The sequence below is a fragment of the Salminus brasiliensis genome, chromosome 13 (assembly GCF_030463535.1).
Source record: "Salminus brasiliensis chromosome 13, fSalBra1.hap2, whole genome shotgun sequence".
Taxonomy (NCBI): Eukaryota; Metazoa; Chordata; class Actinopteri; order Characiformes; family Bryconidae; genus Salminus; species Salminus brasiliensis.
In genome coordinates, this window is record NC_132890.1 from 725,684 (window position 1) to 738,471 (window position 12,788).

General features: G+C 41.2%; 1 protein-coding gene across 1 annotated transcript in view; it reads left to right on the forward strand.

The window, feature by feature from the left end:
• Nucleotides 1-12,121, forward strand: part of spon1a (spondin 1a) — a 106,091-nt gene extending 93,970 nt beyond the window's left edge. The window contains exons 11-16 of the mRNA XM_072695704.1: nucleotides 625-807; nucleotides 3,185-3,355; nucleotides 4,243-4,410; nucleotides 5,479-5,643; nucleotides 8,005-8,271; nucleotides 10,513-12,121. Of these exons, the coding sequence (XP_072551805.1) occupies nucleotides 625-807; nucleotides 3,185-3,355; nucleotides 4,243-4,410; nucleotides 5,479-5,643; nucleotides 8,005-8,271; nucleotides 10,513-10,676 (1,118 nt within the window). The 3' untranslated portion in view covers nucleotides 10,677-12,121. The remainder of the gene's footprint in view (nucleotides 1-624; nucleotides 808-3,184; nucleotides 3,356-4,242; nucleotides 4,411-5,478; nucleotides 5,644-8,004; nucleotides 8,272-10,512) is intronic.
• The last annotated feature ends 667 nt before the right edge of the window (nucleotides 12,122-12,788 follow it).

The window sequence follows — 12,788 nt, forward strand, 5'->3', positions numbered from 1 at the left end:
CCTGGGCCAAGCCAGTCATTTTAGCCAGGGGAGGGGGCACTCTCTGCAGGGTATAATCTGGGCTCTGAACCAAAGACCAGTTTAGCCTTGACCTTTAAACGATGCTTCATGTGGAAAGGAGCTTGGTGTGCCTTCTCTGTTTTGTAAAAATGAATGAGGGCTTTTTTGTTGCATAAAAACACAGTACAAGAAACGTAGTAAATTAGTCTTTTAATAATTAAACAGAATTAGTGTATTGTGTGCTGTGAGCATGGCTATTAAGAATCACGGGACTCTCATCATGACAAACATAGAATAAATTTCTTTAATCTTGTGTTTATACAACAATTTAAATCATATTTTAGTTACAGTACATAATAGCAGCCCTAATGTGGACTTGCTTGTGTAAATGTATGCATGTGTGTGTGTGTGTGTATGTGTGTGTGTCTGTGTTTGACGGACTTGCAAGTAAAATGTGCCAAGTGCACCAAACGTCCTCTAGTTTTCCGTATATTTTGGTCCTGCACTTCTGTCCTTTTTAGAAGGCCATTACAGCCCACAGGTGCTGCAGTTTTTAGCTCCCCCTTTCCTTCTCCTCTGTAGATTCTCACTCTCTTTCTTCCTCTTTTGTTTCCACACCATCAGATGACACTCCTGAGACATGCATATACTCCAACTGGTCACCCTGGTCAGCATGCAGCTCCTCCACCTGTGAGAAGGGCAAGAGAATGAGGCAGAGGATGCTGAAGGCCCAGCTGGACCTGAGTGTTCCCTGCCCACACACTCAGGACTTCGAGCCCTGTATGGGGCCTGGCTGCAGTGATGAGGGTGAGCATCATCATCCTCTACCTAATAGAGCCCAACTTGTACATTTTGTCACCAATAAATACTGACCAATATACAATAACCAACCTCAAAATCATCCTCACATCATAACACCACCTTCACAAGCCTGGGCTTTTAACAGAAGGCAACTGTTCTTGGCTTAAAAAGTGGAACCTGAAATGATATTCTGCTGCTGTAGCTCGTCTTCCTCAAGGTTGGAGGTGTTGTTCATTCTGAGATGCTCTTCTGTTGCTATGAGTTACTGTAGCCTTTCGGTCAGCTCCAACCAGTTTGACTGTATCTGTTGACCTCTCTCATCAACAAGGTGTTGTCTTGTATACACTGCAAAACACTGTAGAAACTTCATGATGGACGATGGACGGACTGATTTTACCTTGAACTGTGAACCTTTTTATTCATCCTCAAAACACCCCAGCATGCTTCTGATTGTTCGGGAAATGTAGCCACTCCCAAAATCACTGCGATTTCATTTTTCCCTCCTTATTCTGATGGTTGATGTGAACATGAGCTGAAGCTGCTGGACTGTATCTGCACATGAACTGCATGAACTGCATTAATTAGAAAGTTTAAAGGTCTTGTTTATAAACGCTTATGCTGAAATCACAGGTGAGTATCCTCAGTGTTGACCTGTAGCTGCTTTGTCTCTTTAAAACACTGCCCTGGTGTACTGGAGGACGATAAACTGGTAGCTTGATATGAAGTCATGCTATGGGGAGCATCTCTTTCCTAGTTATCCAGAGTTTGTGGTCAGAGGTGTATGGATGGGACATCATGGGTCATCATGTTTTACTGAAGGACATTTTGAAAAAGTCCCAAAGTCGTAGTAAGAGAGGCTTTTATGAGGTGACAGAACCTGCACATCACGTCTGGGCAAGTGCTTTTTACAGGCCACTGCATTGATTTCTGCTCGGAGACGTTAAAAGGTCAAAGCTAATTCTATACAGTTTTATATTTGCCAGGAGGGATCAATGAAAACCCCGGTTCATTTGTACACGAGCCTATAAAAGAAGCAGGCGAGGTGCTGTATGAGTAAGTGTTTATTAGGCCCTGGGTAGACTGGAATGGGGGAGGAGAAAAGAGAAATTTTACACCACCTGAAAAATAAGGAATTATGGAGCTACAGTGTTTTGACTTGCACTGCAGGGAGTTAGAGATCCTTTGTTATGCAAACCTAATATTAGCACACCATCTCTCCTGCATGAGGCTCTCTGTCTTTGCTAATTTGGATTAGCTCAGCTGCTCTGGATCTCTGCCTTGGTTCTGAGGTGCTCGGCCATCTCTCACAGACTGATAGAGTCTGGTGTCAGTTTGTTCTAGCTGTGGTTTTCTCATCACTGGAGTGTTTATAGAGAGGTCTTACTGTCACACACAAGCCATCACCACTCTGCGGCTCTGATTTCCTTAGCGTTTAATGGGCCGTTAACAGCTATTATCGATTGATGATAATGTGGCTGGGCTGATAAAGGGGGCCTTCGGGATGACATGTTTACTCATGGCATTTTAGTAATGATTCTGTTAGCATTGATTTCTCAAGCAGAACTAAGTAATACCTATAATTTAGAGCGAGAGGGTGATTTAGATGGGTTATGAGGATGCGATTGAGGTTTTGGTCATGAATATATTTAAGCTTGATTTAAAAATATGCAGAGTAAGAACGAAACAGCTGCCAAAATAGTACTGACATGCACTCCACAAGACCTCTGAAGGTGTCCTGCTGTGCGCTCTGGCACAAAGACTAACGTTAGCAGCCAATTCTTTAAGTTGTGAGAGGGGGCCTCCATGACCATCAATGAGCCTTGGGTGCCCATGATCCTGTCCTGGTTCATTGGGTTGTCCTTTCTTGAAGCACTTTTGGTAGGTACTGACCACTGCATACCGGGAACAACCCCACAAGACCTGATGCCTGATGGGTTGGAGATGTTCTCACCCAATCATTGTCTAGAACATCACAGTTTGGTTCTTGTCAAAGTGTCTCAGATTCTTACACTCAGCTTCCAACACATGGACTTCAAGAACCATCAGTCAGTGGTTATAACGTTATGGCTGATCTGTGGGTAAATCAGCTGCTGCACTCTGATTTAGCCTTAAATGCATGTTTAAGTGTTTTAACTGTTTATGATTGCTTTGGGTTTTATTGATAATTCTTGTATATTAAAGCCAAACTGATAATATAGTGCTGTTAATTACACAATTGAACCAGTTTATTTATTGTCCCAGAAACCCATAAAGTGCAATAGTCTTTTAAAAAGGCTAAATACATTGAACTAAACTGTAATGAAAATGTATTCAATGTAATCAAAGCTGATAAAAATGGCCTCCATGCTCACTACCTTACCTTTTTCTTTCTTGACTCTTGTAGATGCTTCAACCTGTATGATGTCGGAGTGGATCACCTGGTCTCCGTGCAGCGTGTCGTGTGGGTTGGGTATCCGCTCCAGGGAGCGTTATGTAAAGCAGTTTCCAGAGGATGGCTTTGCCTGCACTCTGCCCACAGAGGAAACCGAGCCCTGCACAGTCAATGAGGACTGCTGTGAGTATACTGAGGATTTACTGGGAATTCAGGCTGAAATACTGTTTTCAAAAACAGTGCTCTGGTTGGAGAAATTGAACAGTGATCCAAACCTGAAACCCTAATCTGAAACCACTGCCTATTAGGTCTGTATGATGCAATCATGTTATTGGCATAATTATGGATAATTACAATTATTGACTGGTGTTAGGAAAGACAACTGCGATAACTACAGAGGACATATTTAATTGGTTGCATCATTTTATTGACTTCTACTGTTTACAAAAAAATGATTATTATGGGCCCTTAGGATGCAAGTGTGAGGGATCTGTATTAAATGTCAAAAAATCAAAGAGTCGAATGTAACAAAATGATCACAACCTAAATATCCTGAGCGTATTCCAAAATTAAACAAGAGAGATAATAAGAGAACAAGGATGACTATAAACTCTAAAACACAGAGAAGACCATGATTAAGTCAGGTTAGGACTAGAACTATAGGCAGGATTAATGAGAAAGACCAAACAACCTCCAATTCATGCCAAAACATGCTGGACATGACAACCACACACCACACAGAAAGCCTAGACCTCTCGCTCTGTACACAGGAGCTGATTAGCTCAGTCTCATTGTCATCTTCAGGTGAGGGGTGGAGCTTAGAGGTGCTTTGCAGTCAAATGCCCAGACCATATGAAGCGTACGAGCATTTTCCACACAGCTTAAGCATCTCTGTGGTTTAGATAAGTAGTAAAATTATATATGATATATTAATATAATAACTCCAGTGCAAAAACTAAAGAGGCTACAGCTACATTTACACTTTAGCTCTGCTGTTATCTGATGAAAGATGATGATCTGAGTTGCACTGCCTGCTTGTCTGATCCTCTGCTGTTGTCTGACCTTTTTAGCTCCTAGCAGTTGTCTGGTGACGGAGTGGGGTGAGTGGGATGTCTGCAGTGCCACCTGTGGGCTAGGCATGAAGCGCCGGGAGCGTATGGTGAAAATGCCCCCCTCTGATGGCTCCATCTGCGGGGCGGAGGTGGTGGAGGTGGAGAAATGCATGATGCCAGAGTGTCGTGAGTTAAACCCACCCGCATGCACATACAAACAGACCATTTCATATTTGATTTACAATGCTTGTCAAAAGTCTGGGGACACCATCAGTAGCTTTTTAACATGTTTTTAATCATCAGCAAGAACTTAACATCAGAACACCTTAACATGGCATAACATTAAGATAACATTGTGTTCTTTAATCAGCACTCAAATATTTTTAGGTATTTTAACCAACTTTTAGGCCCAAAAAATTTTTTTTTATTATAAATATGGTATAAATCACACACACCAATTATATTGAAATTTATTGGTAAATTTGTCACATAGTTTATTATTTCCCCAATATATCAATACATATTTCTATTGCACAATCCATATATTCTCCAACATGTATGAAAAGAGATGAATACATATACAATATATTATTATTACACAAATATATTTAACCTTTATATATATATATATATATATAAAGGTTAAATATATTTTTATAATAATGTATTGTATATGTATTTTACAATAAAAAGATCATTTTTCATCACTATATATTTTTTCTTTTAAATAAAAATTTAACTTTTCTGTGTCCATTACAATCACAACTAAAATAATTAAATGAAAAAAATAATCTTCAGTGAAATAAGAATAGTCAATATACTAGACCACAATTTAATGTTATATATGTTTGTTGCATAAGGGACGGTGTTGCAATATGTACTATATATATGCTACTTCTACTTACACACTAAATATACAGACCTTTGTAGTTATTAAAATGTTAATTAATATATTAGTGAATATTCTATGGCCTCTTTTGTTGCTTTGCAGTTTAACAGAAATCAAATTCAGATTTTACAAGAAATCAAGACATTCCCAAACTCAATCAGTGTGTGTCAGTCTAGTCTTTACCACACTACTAGCACTGTCCTTATTTACACATGGACAAAAGTGCAACCTCTGGTCTCCTTGTTCCAGCAGTGACTGAACTGTGAGGATCATGGTGGTTCCTGTGGCTGTGAGGGACAGCAGCTCTGTTCTGACAGCAGTTTTGTGCTGTTTTTGCTGTAAGGATGCATGTCTTGTTTTGACAGATACCATCCCGTGCTTGCTGTCTCCATGGTCTGACTGGAGTGACTGCAGTGTGACGTGTGGTAAGGGCACACGAACACGCCAGCGCATTCTTAAATCCCCCTTGGAGCTGGGAGAGTGCACAGAGGAACTCGAACAACTGGAGAAGTGCATGCTGCCAGAGTGCCGTGAGTACACACACATCAAAATCACGAAGTAATACCTCTCTGTACATACACTATGTGTCCAAATGTTTGCGGATAGCCCTTCTAATAAATGCATTCAGCTACTTTAAGTTTCACATATTGACGTAAGAATATTCACTATAATAGACCAGAATGAGTTTATCAACAGTAGAGACAGTTACTCCCACAGTAGCAGGATCAACTCTTTTAATATGTCCAATGTGTCCATATAGAGTACCTCCAAGCCCTGAAGGATCATGTATGTAGTTAAAATGCTGTGTACATCACTTTCTCCACTCAGCAAACATTAGGAAATGTCTGCTTCCAGAGTGCCATTAGCACACACCCAAAAACACACACATACACACATACACACACTTTGAATAATAATAAATTATGAATAATAAGATAATGTGCCTAGTTAAAATGCAATCTACAGCACCCCCTCACACCCCCCCAACACACACACACACATAGCACATCCCTGCAAATGAGCCCACTCGCTTGTGTCATGTTTTCAATGCAAAACAAGAAAAAAGGAAAACAACAAATCCCAAAAACTCATTAGTTATGGAGGGATGCAGCTCTGCCATTACCGTGCACTGGGGAATGAATTCTAATCAGGTGTTTGCCGGAGCAGCCTGGCGCAGCAGAAAATACAGTCTGCCGGCCTGTCTCGCATTAAATTCAGTTTGAAAAATAAATTGAAATGGGGAAAGGTTTACCCTCCCGGAGCTTGTTGGACACCAGCATTAATGTTTTATTTTACTGTACGGGAGAAACTGCTGAATATGATTTAGAGTTTAAAATCTCAATTATGACTTTATTCAAGTGGCCTTTTCTTAGTGTGATCCTGATAGAGACCCTTAGGCTGTTTCTTAAAGAAAGCTTCAATCATAGTTGATAATAGAGTTAATCACAATATACACTTCATGTCCAAAAGTTTATGGACACATCTACTGAATTCATTCAGCTACTTGAAGTTGCACCCACTGCTGACACAGATGTGCAAATGCACAAACACAGCTTGTCTAGTCCCTGTAGAGAAGTACTGCCGATAGAATAGGACTGTACTGGCACCATGTTGCCTAATGCCAGGCGTGGGCTAAAGGAGCTGTGGAGCAGTGGAACTGTGTTCTCTGGAATGATGGTATAACTGAGAACTATGTAATGACTGGTATTTTTGCTCACAGGCTCTCCCTACAGCCAGGAGGGGAATTTGTGTTTTGTGCCACCCTTAAAGAACTTAAAGAGCTTTATGTGTGCATTTCTGGACAAGCTGCTAGGGTTAGTGTGGGTTAATCGTATGCATCCGCTTCACCGGAGCTTCATAACCAAGCCGTTTCTCTAATGACTTTGTGGTGTTGGTTGGGTGTGGAACAAATTGGTAAAAGCAGATGTATGTATGTTTGGGTAGGCGTTTAATAAAATTTAGCACCTTCAGCCGTGGACACAGTTCATCTTACTTGGATGTGGTGCCTTGTAGCATTCCAATCTTTTTGGTTGTGCTGGAAAGCTAGTTAGCTCGAAATATTGTTAAATTGCCTGTTGGAATGTTAAAATGACCAGAAATTCGAAAGCGGAAAAGGAAATGTATTGAAAGTGGGCGTTGCAAAATAAGGTGGATAGTGGTGACATACATATCCTAGTCTGACATGCAGGAGAACCCAAAAATAAACAGACAGATGGCAGACACCTGGCTGTGTTCTCAATGTTTACACTTGGACTGGCCATGCTCCATCCTTCACCTGGTGGGTTTTACGAGACTCACTAGAGACCAATCCAAGCATAGAGTACATGACCAGGAATGCCTGGGCCTGCATGGACTGATATGACCAGGAGGGGGTGCTGACATGGCAAACCAAAAGAAAAAAAATAACACACAGTCAGGGACCCTGTGCAGGTCCTGAAATGACCAGGAGGGGGAGCCATCTGGGCAGTATGAATTGCATAATTATTTAGACTTTTTTAAAATGTCCTTTTTTACAGCTCATATAAGGTGGCTCTATATTAACTTCTAGATTAAGTCGTTTGGAAGGTCCAGTGAAGTTTACACTCCATTATAAGTGCTTACTGGGTTTCTATACAGTTATAAAGACAATCCCTAATTAATAGCAGTTGTGAATTCCAGCTAACACCCTTGATTAGGAGTTCATTCTGAGCCTCAAGAGCCCATGTCCAGGCTCCTCAGCACTGGGCTGGAACATATGTATTTCTCTGACTTTTCATCCAACCAGGTGTCAGATTCTGAAGATGAAGACATGCATCAAAGGATGTGGCAAAAGATTGTGTTTCCAAATGAGATTTTAAATGGATACAGTCAGACCGCATTCCTCTCTTTCTCTCCTTCTTCTCTCACTCCAGCTTCGGACTGTGCGGTGTCGGAGTGGTCAGAATGGTCAGAGTGTAATAAATCTTGTGGGAAGGGTCACATAATCCGGACGCGGATGATAAAGATGGAGCCTCAGTTCGGAGGAGATCCCTGCCCTGAGACTGTTCAGAGGAAGAAGTGCAAGATCCGGAAGTGTAACCATGGCATCGCCAACAGCGAGGAGAGAAAGAGGCGCAAAGATGCTCGCATAAAGAGGAAGAACAAGCAAGGCAGGGAGGAGGGAGCAGATGAGCTGGCAGGTGAACATTGTCATCATCATCATCATCATCATCATCATCACTGTCATGCATAGTTGCAGTAGTTATTGTCCCAGTCCTCATATCTGTGCTGGTAGTGTTGTTAGCAGGATAAGACTATGTTTTGGGGAAAGCAGTAATCACAGCAGTATCTCACACATCTCTATTACATTGAGACTCTTGGGGTTCTTAAGAGAAGAATTATTTAGTGAGACTTTATTAGGAGTGGTTCCTTTGTATATAAAATAAACCCTTATTAGACTCTCAGTAACATCTCAACAACATCTCAGTGATGGAGCAGCATCTGAACTTTCAGCAGATCATCAAGAGACGTCCACTGAATTCAGCTGTTCTTCACTGTGTTTGAAGATCTGTAGATGTTCACCTGAGAATTCCCCGATCATCTAACGTCTCTAATACAGACCATCTCACCACCCTCAACCAGCTGCTGTAGAGGATATGGGTTAGGGTTAGGATCAGGGTTAGGGTTAGGGTTAGGTTGTGGGTTGGGGTTAAGGTTAGGATTAGGATCAGGGTTAGGAATAGTTTGTAGGTTGAGGTTGAGGTTAGGATCAGGATCAGGGTAAGGGTTAGGGTGTGGGTTGAGGTTAGGATTAGGATCAGGGTTAGGGTTAGGGTGTGGGTTGAGGTTAGGATTAGGATCAGGGTTAGGGTTAGGGTTGAGGTTAAGGTTAGAATCAGGGTTAGGGTTAGGCTGTGGGTTGAGATTAAGGTGACGGGATTAGGGTTAGGGTTAGGTTGTGGGTTGAGGTTGAGGTTAAGGTTAGGATTAGGATTAGGATTAGGGTTAGGGTTAGGTTGTGGGTTGAGGTTAAGGTTAGGATTAGGATTAGGATCAGGGTTAGGGTTAGTGTGTGGGTTGAGGTTAAGGTTAGGATCAGGATCAGGGTTAGGGTTAGGTTGTGGGTTGAGGTTGTGGGTTAGGATTAGGATCATGGTTAGGGTTAGGTTGTGGGTTGGGGTTAGGGTTATGGTTAGGATTCGGATCAGGGTTAGGGTTAGGGTGTGGTTTGAGGTTAAGGTTAGGATCAGGATCAGGGTTAGGGTTAGGGTGTGGTTTGAGGTTAAGGTTAGGGTTAAGATCAGGGTTAGGGTTAGGCTGTGGGTTAGACTGGGTGAGGATATTAAGTCTACTTGATGTAACTGATGAACAGTGAATCTACTGAATGTCAGTAAATCATCAGCCGATCAGAAATCAGATCTTCAGGATCTTTACCTCAGTGGATCCAGATGCTTCACTGCTGCTGCTGCACTGCTCTGCTGTTGATGTTACTGATCCTTTAGTTTATTAATCATCTATAAAGGTAAATTGTTCCATTTCTTCTTAAAAATACACTTCGTTCAGCCAATCAGAAACTTCTAAAGACAGTAATGAGTTGGTCCAGATTGGTGGATTAGGGTTGAATCCAAAGACTGCAGGGAGTTAGCCTTCCAGGAGCTGGGTTGGAGACCACTGCTTTAAACGATTCACAGGTAGAGATCAACTGTATCCTACTTGAAGCTTCCACAGCACAGGGGTTGAATGCTTAAGTCAACATCACTTTACGTCTGTAAAATAAAATGCGACAGCACAAAATCTCAAAGTATCATTTGTAATCCTGCTCTATAATGAACATCTGGAGACCACACTCTCATAAAAAAAGTGATGCAATGGGGGGTTCATTACTTTTGATTTAATAAAGAACATCAAGTTTAGCATGTTTTAAACCTTTAAAAGGTTCTTCACATTCATCTCTTTTACATAACATGACTTTAAACTACACACTAATGCTATAAAGTATAGACTATATGCTGATCTGAGTAGTGCGGGTTTGGCAGATTAGTACACAAAATATTAATGTACTAACCTGCTTTCTACTAACAGAAAGTGATGAAGCGTTGCTATGCCAACATACATTGCTGAAAGGTCTCTAGCTGGTTCTGAGTATGCTTTATGGATAATTGGTCATGCCTAACTTGGACCCTTTACATTACACTTTATACTCACAGACCTCTTGATGGAACCAATAGTGGTTCTTTGATGGCGTCAATCAAAGAACCATTTGTAGCACCTTTATTTTTAGGAATGTTCCACACAGTTGTTACAGTACTGCTCTGCCACTTTACATTAACATGATGCTGACCATCATGTAGCAGCATGAACACATACAGTATCTGTATATCTTTGTTCTAGACACACTTTCGCTTCACACCTGCTTTTCTCCACATGTGCTTCTCCACCAGGATGCAAAATGAAGCCATGGTCTGGGTGGACTGACTGTACCAAGTTGTGTGGCGGAGGAATCCAGGAGAGGCTTATGACTGCCAAGAAGAGATTTAAGAGCCCACAGTTAACCAGCTGCAAGGACAGGAAGGAGATCCGCGCCTGTAACGTCCATCCCTGCTAGGGTTGCCGAGACTCACAGGAAGGGACACGTTTTGGCACGGGGACAGGATTTAACAGGATTTAACGTCAATCACTGGCTCTCAGTGGTGCAGGGCACTCTGTTTAGGGATGGCATGGTGCAACAGTTTGGTCATTTTTATGTTTCTTTTTTTTATAGAATATAGGATAGTGACCCACAGTCTGTTGGGATGATTGAGAAGAGGTGCTTAGAGTTGCTGTTAAAATGCTATTCAGTTACTAGTATACTAGTAGATTTCAATCTGAAAGTTGCTTGGTGAATTATGTTCCACTGAGAGGATCTGAAGTGGGGAGGTTTAGAGAGTTTACACAATGCTGACCATGGCACATTATTTATTTTGCAACAAGCAGCAAAAATTATTCCTGTTTCATACTCAATGATCCGAAGCAGAAATGAACACATTTCATTTCTTTTCCACCTCTCGGATATGTTGTACCTGTTTGAGTCTAGATCTTACATCAGTACTAAGCTCAGTGCTGCACTTAGTCTCCATAGAAATTGTTACTGGCAGTGGATGCCCTTTATTCAGGATTGATGGCACCTGCACATTGAGTTTAATGTTCCAAGAACGTAATTTTCTATAACACCTACAAAGGCTGTTAAAAAAAGAACTGCAGACAGGGGAAAGTGGTCAGTACACTCTTCTCACCACTTCAGCCACTGTAATAGGAGCAGTACTATGGGCATGCCCTTTTGAACCGTTCTTGTTTTAGGTACACAAATGTAAACGTAGCCATACAATACCATGCAAATGCAAGGTCAAGGTCCCATCATTTCTCAGCCAAGGCAAGAATCTGAACCTTTAAAATAAAGGCACTCGACTGAATGCAGTGATACTACAGCATGATGATTCCTGCAAAGCGCCTGGAAGTAATGACTCCGATGTTCTCCGAGTGCCAGTGGAGTGTTCACTCCACCCTCCAGCCACGGGGTGGACCGTCAGACTGTTTATGTTACTGTTTAATTTGGACATTTTTAGATCTTGGAAGTAATTCTGCCGTACGTGAACTCTAGCTGTGCTGAATATAGAATTCTTTTTGCAAGATTATTGTAAAGTTGTTGTTTTATGATATTCTTAAAAGACAGTAATGGATATAAACAAATCCAGAGAAGTAATACAAGTGTTTATCGTATCATATCTTACATCCCTCATGTATGAAAGCACAGCTAACCAGCCATTCCAGCATTTTAAGCCTCAAAAATGCTCTTTCTAGGAAAAAGGAATCTGTTGTGACTTTTTACCTGGCTGTTATACGTAGGTGCCATATTACTGGTCTCCCGTTTTTCTTTATCCTTCTTATTTCTTCCCGCAGAAATTTTTTGAGACTGTAATCCAAGATTCTTACCAAAGTGTTGTGTAGATGTTTTATAGTTGTCTTTCACCACCTTTGCTCCCCCTGACATAAAAATTAATATTTTGGAATATTTCACCTTTACAATAAAAGTGAATGTGACAAAGTGCCTAATTCATTTTTGTACTGTAAACAAGACGAATGATCTTTTTGTATGATTTTACAGCTGTTTCTGATGACTATCCACTAGATGGAGCCAGCAGGATAACATTCATTCCTTCCTTTTAAAAACTCAATAAAGCTGACACAGCCCTGGTTGCAGGCCTTGACCACAAGATAGCGACAAAGCACCATTACAGTGCACACAAAACAAATGCTGTTGTTGGTCTGAAGATCAAATGATGAGCCTTTGTGGAGAAAGAGAAAAGAAAAATAGCAAAAACAACACACAGAAAATATGCCGCTATAGGAATGTTCCCCTTCAACACTAATCACTATCGACCCAGTGCAGCTTTTCATGTACCCACTGAATGCGGTTGCCATGGAAACATACGTATTGGACTAAACCCTTGTAAGCTGCAGTCCCCTTTGACAAAGTCTGCCGCTTCGCCCCAACCACTGAGCTCCGAGCTCTTCCCTTACATTCCTATAGCCAACGTAGGAGACAGCCATGGGTCATGTGATGAAATGGAAATACTATGGAAATATTCGCTTGTTTTTTTTTTCTAGGAGAAATAAAAAAACACTTTAAGATGGATGCAGAGATACAAAAAAGATAAATCTCTGCACAAATTCACAAATA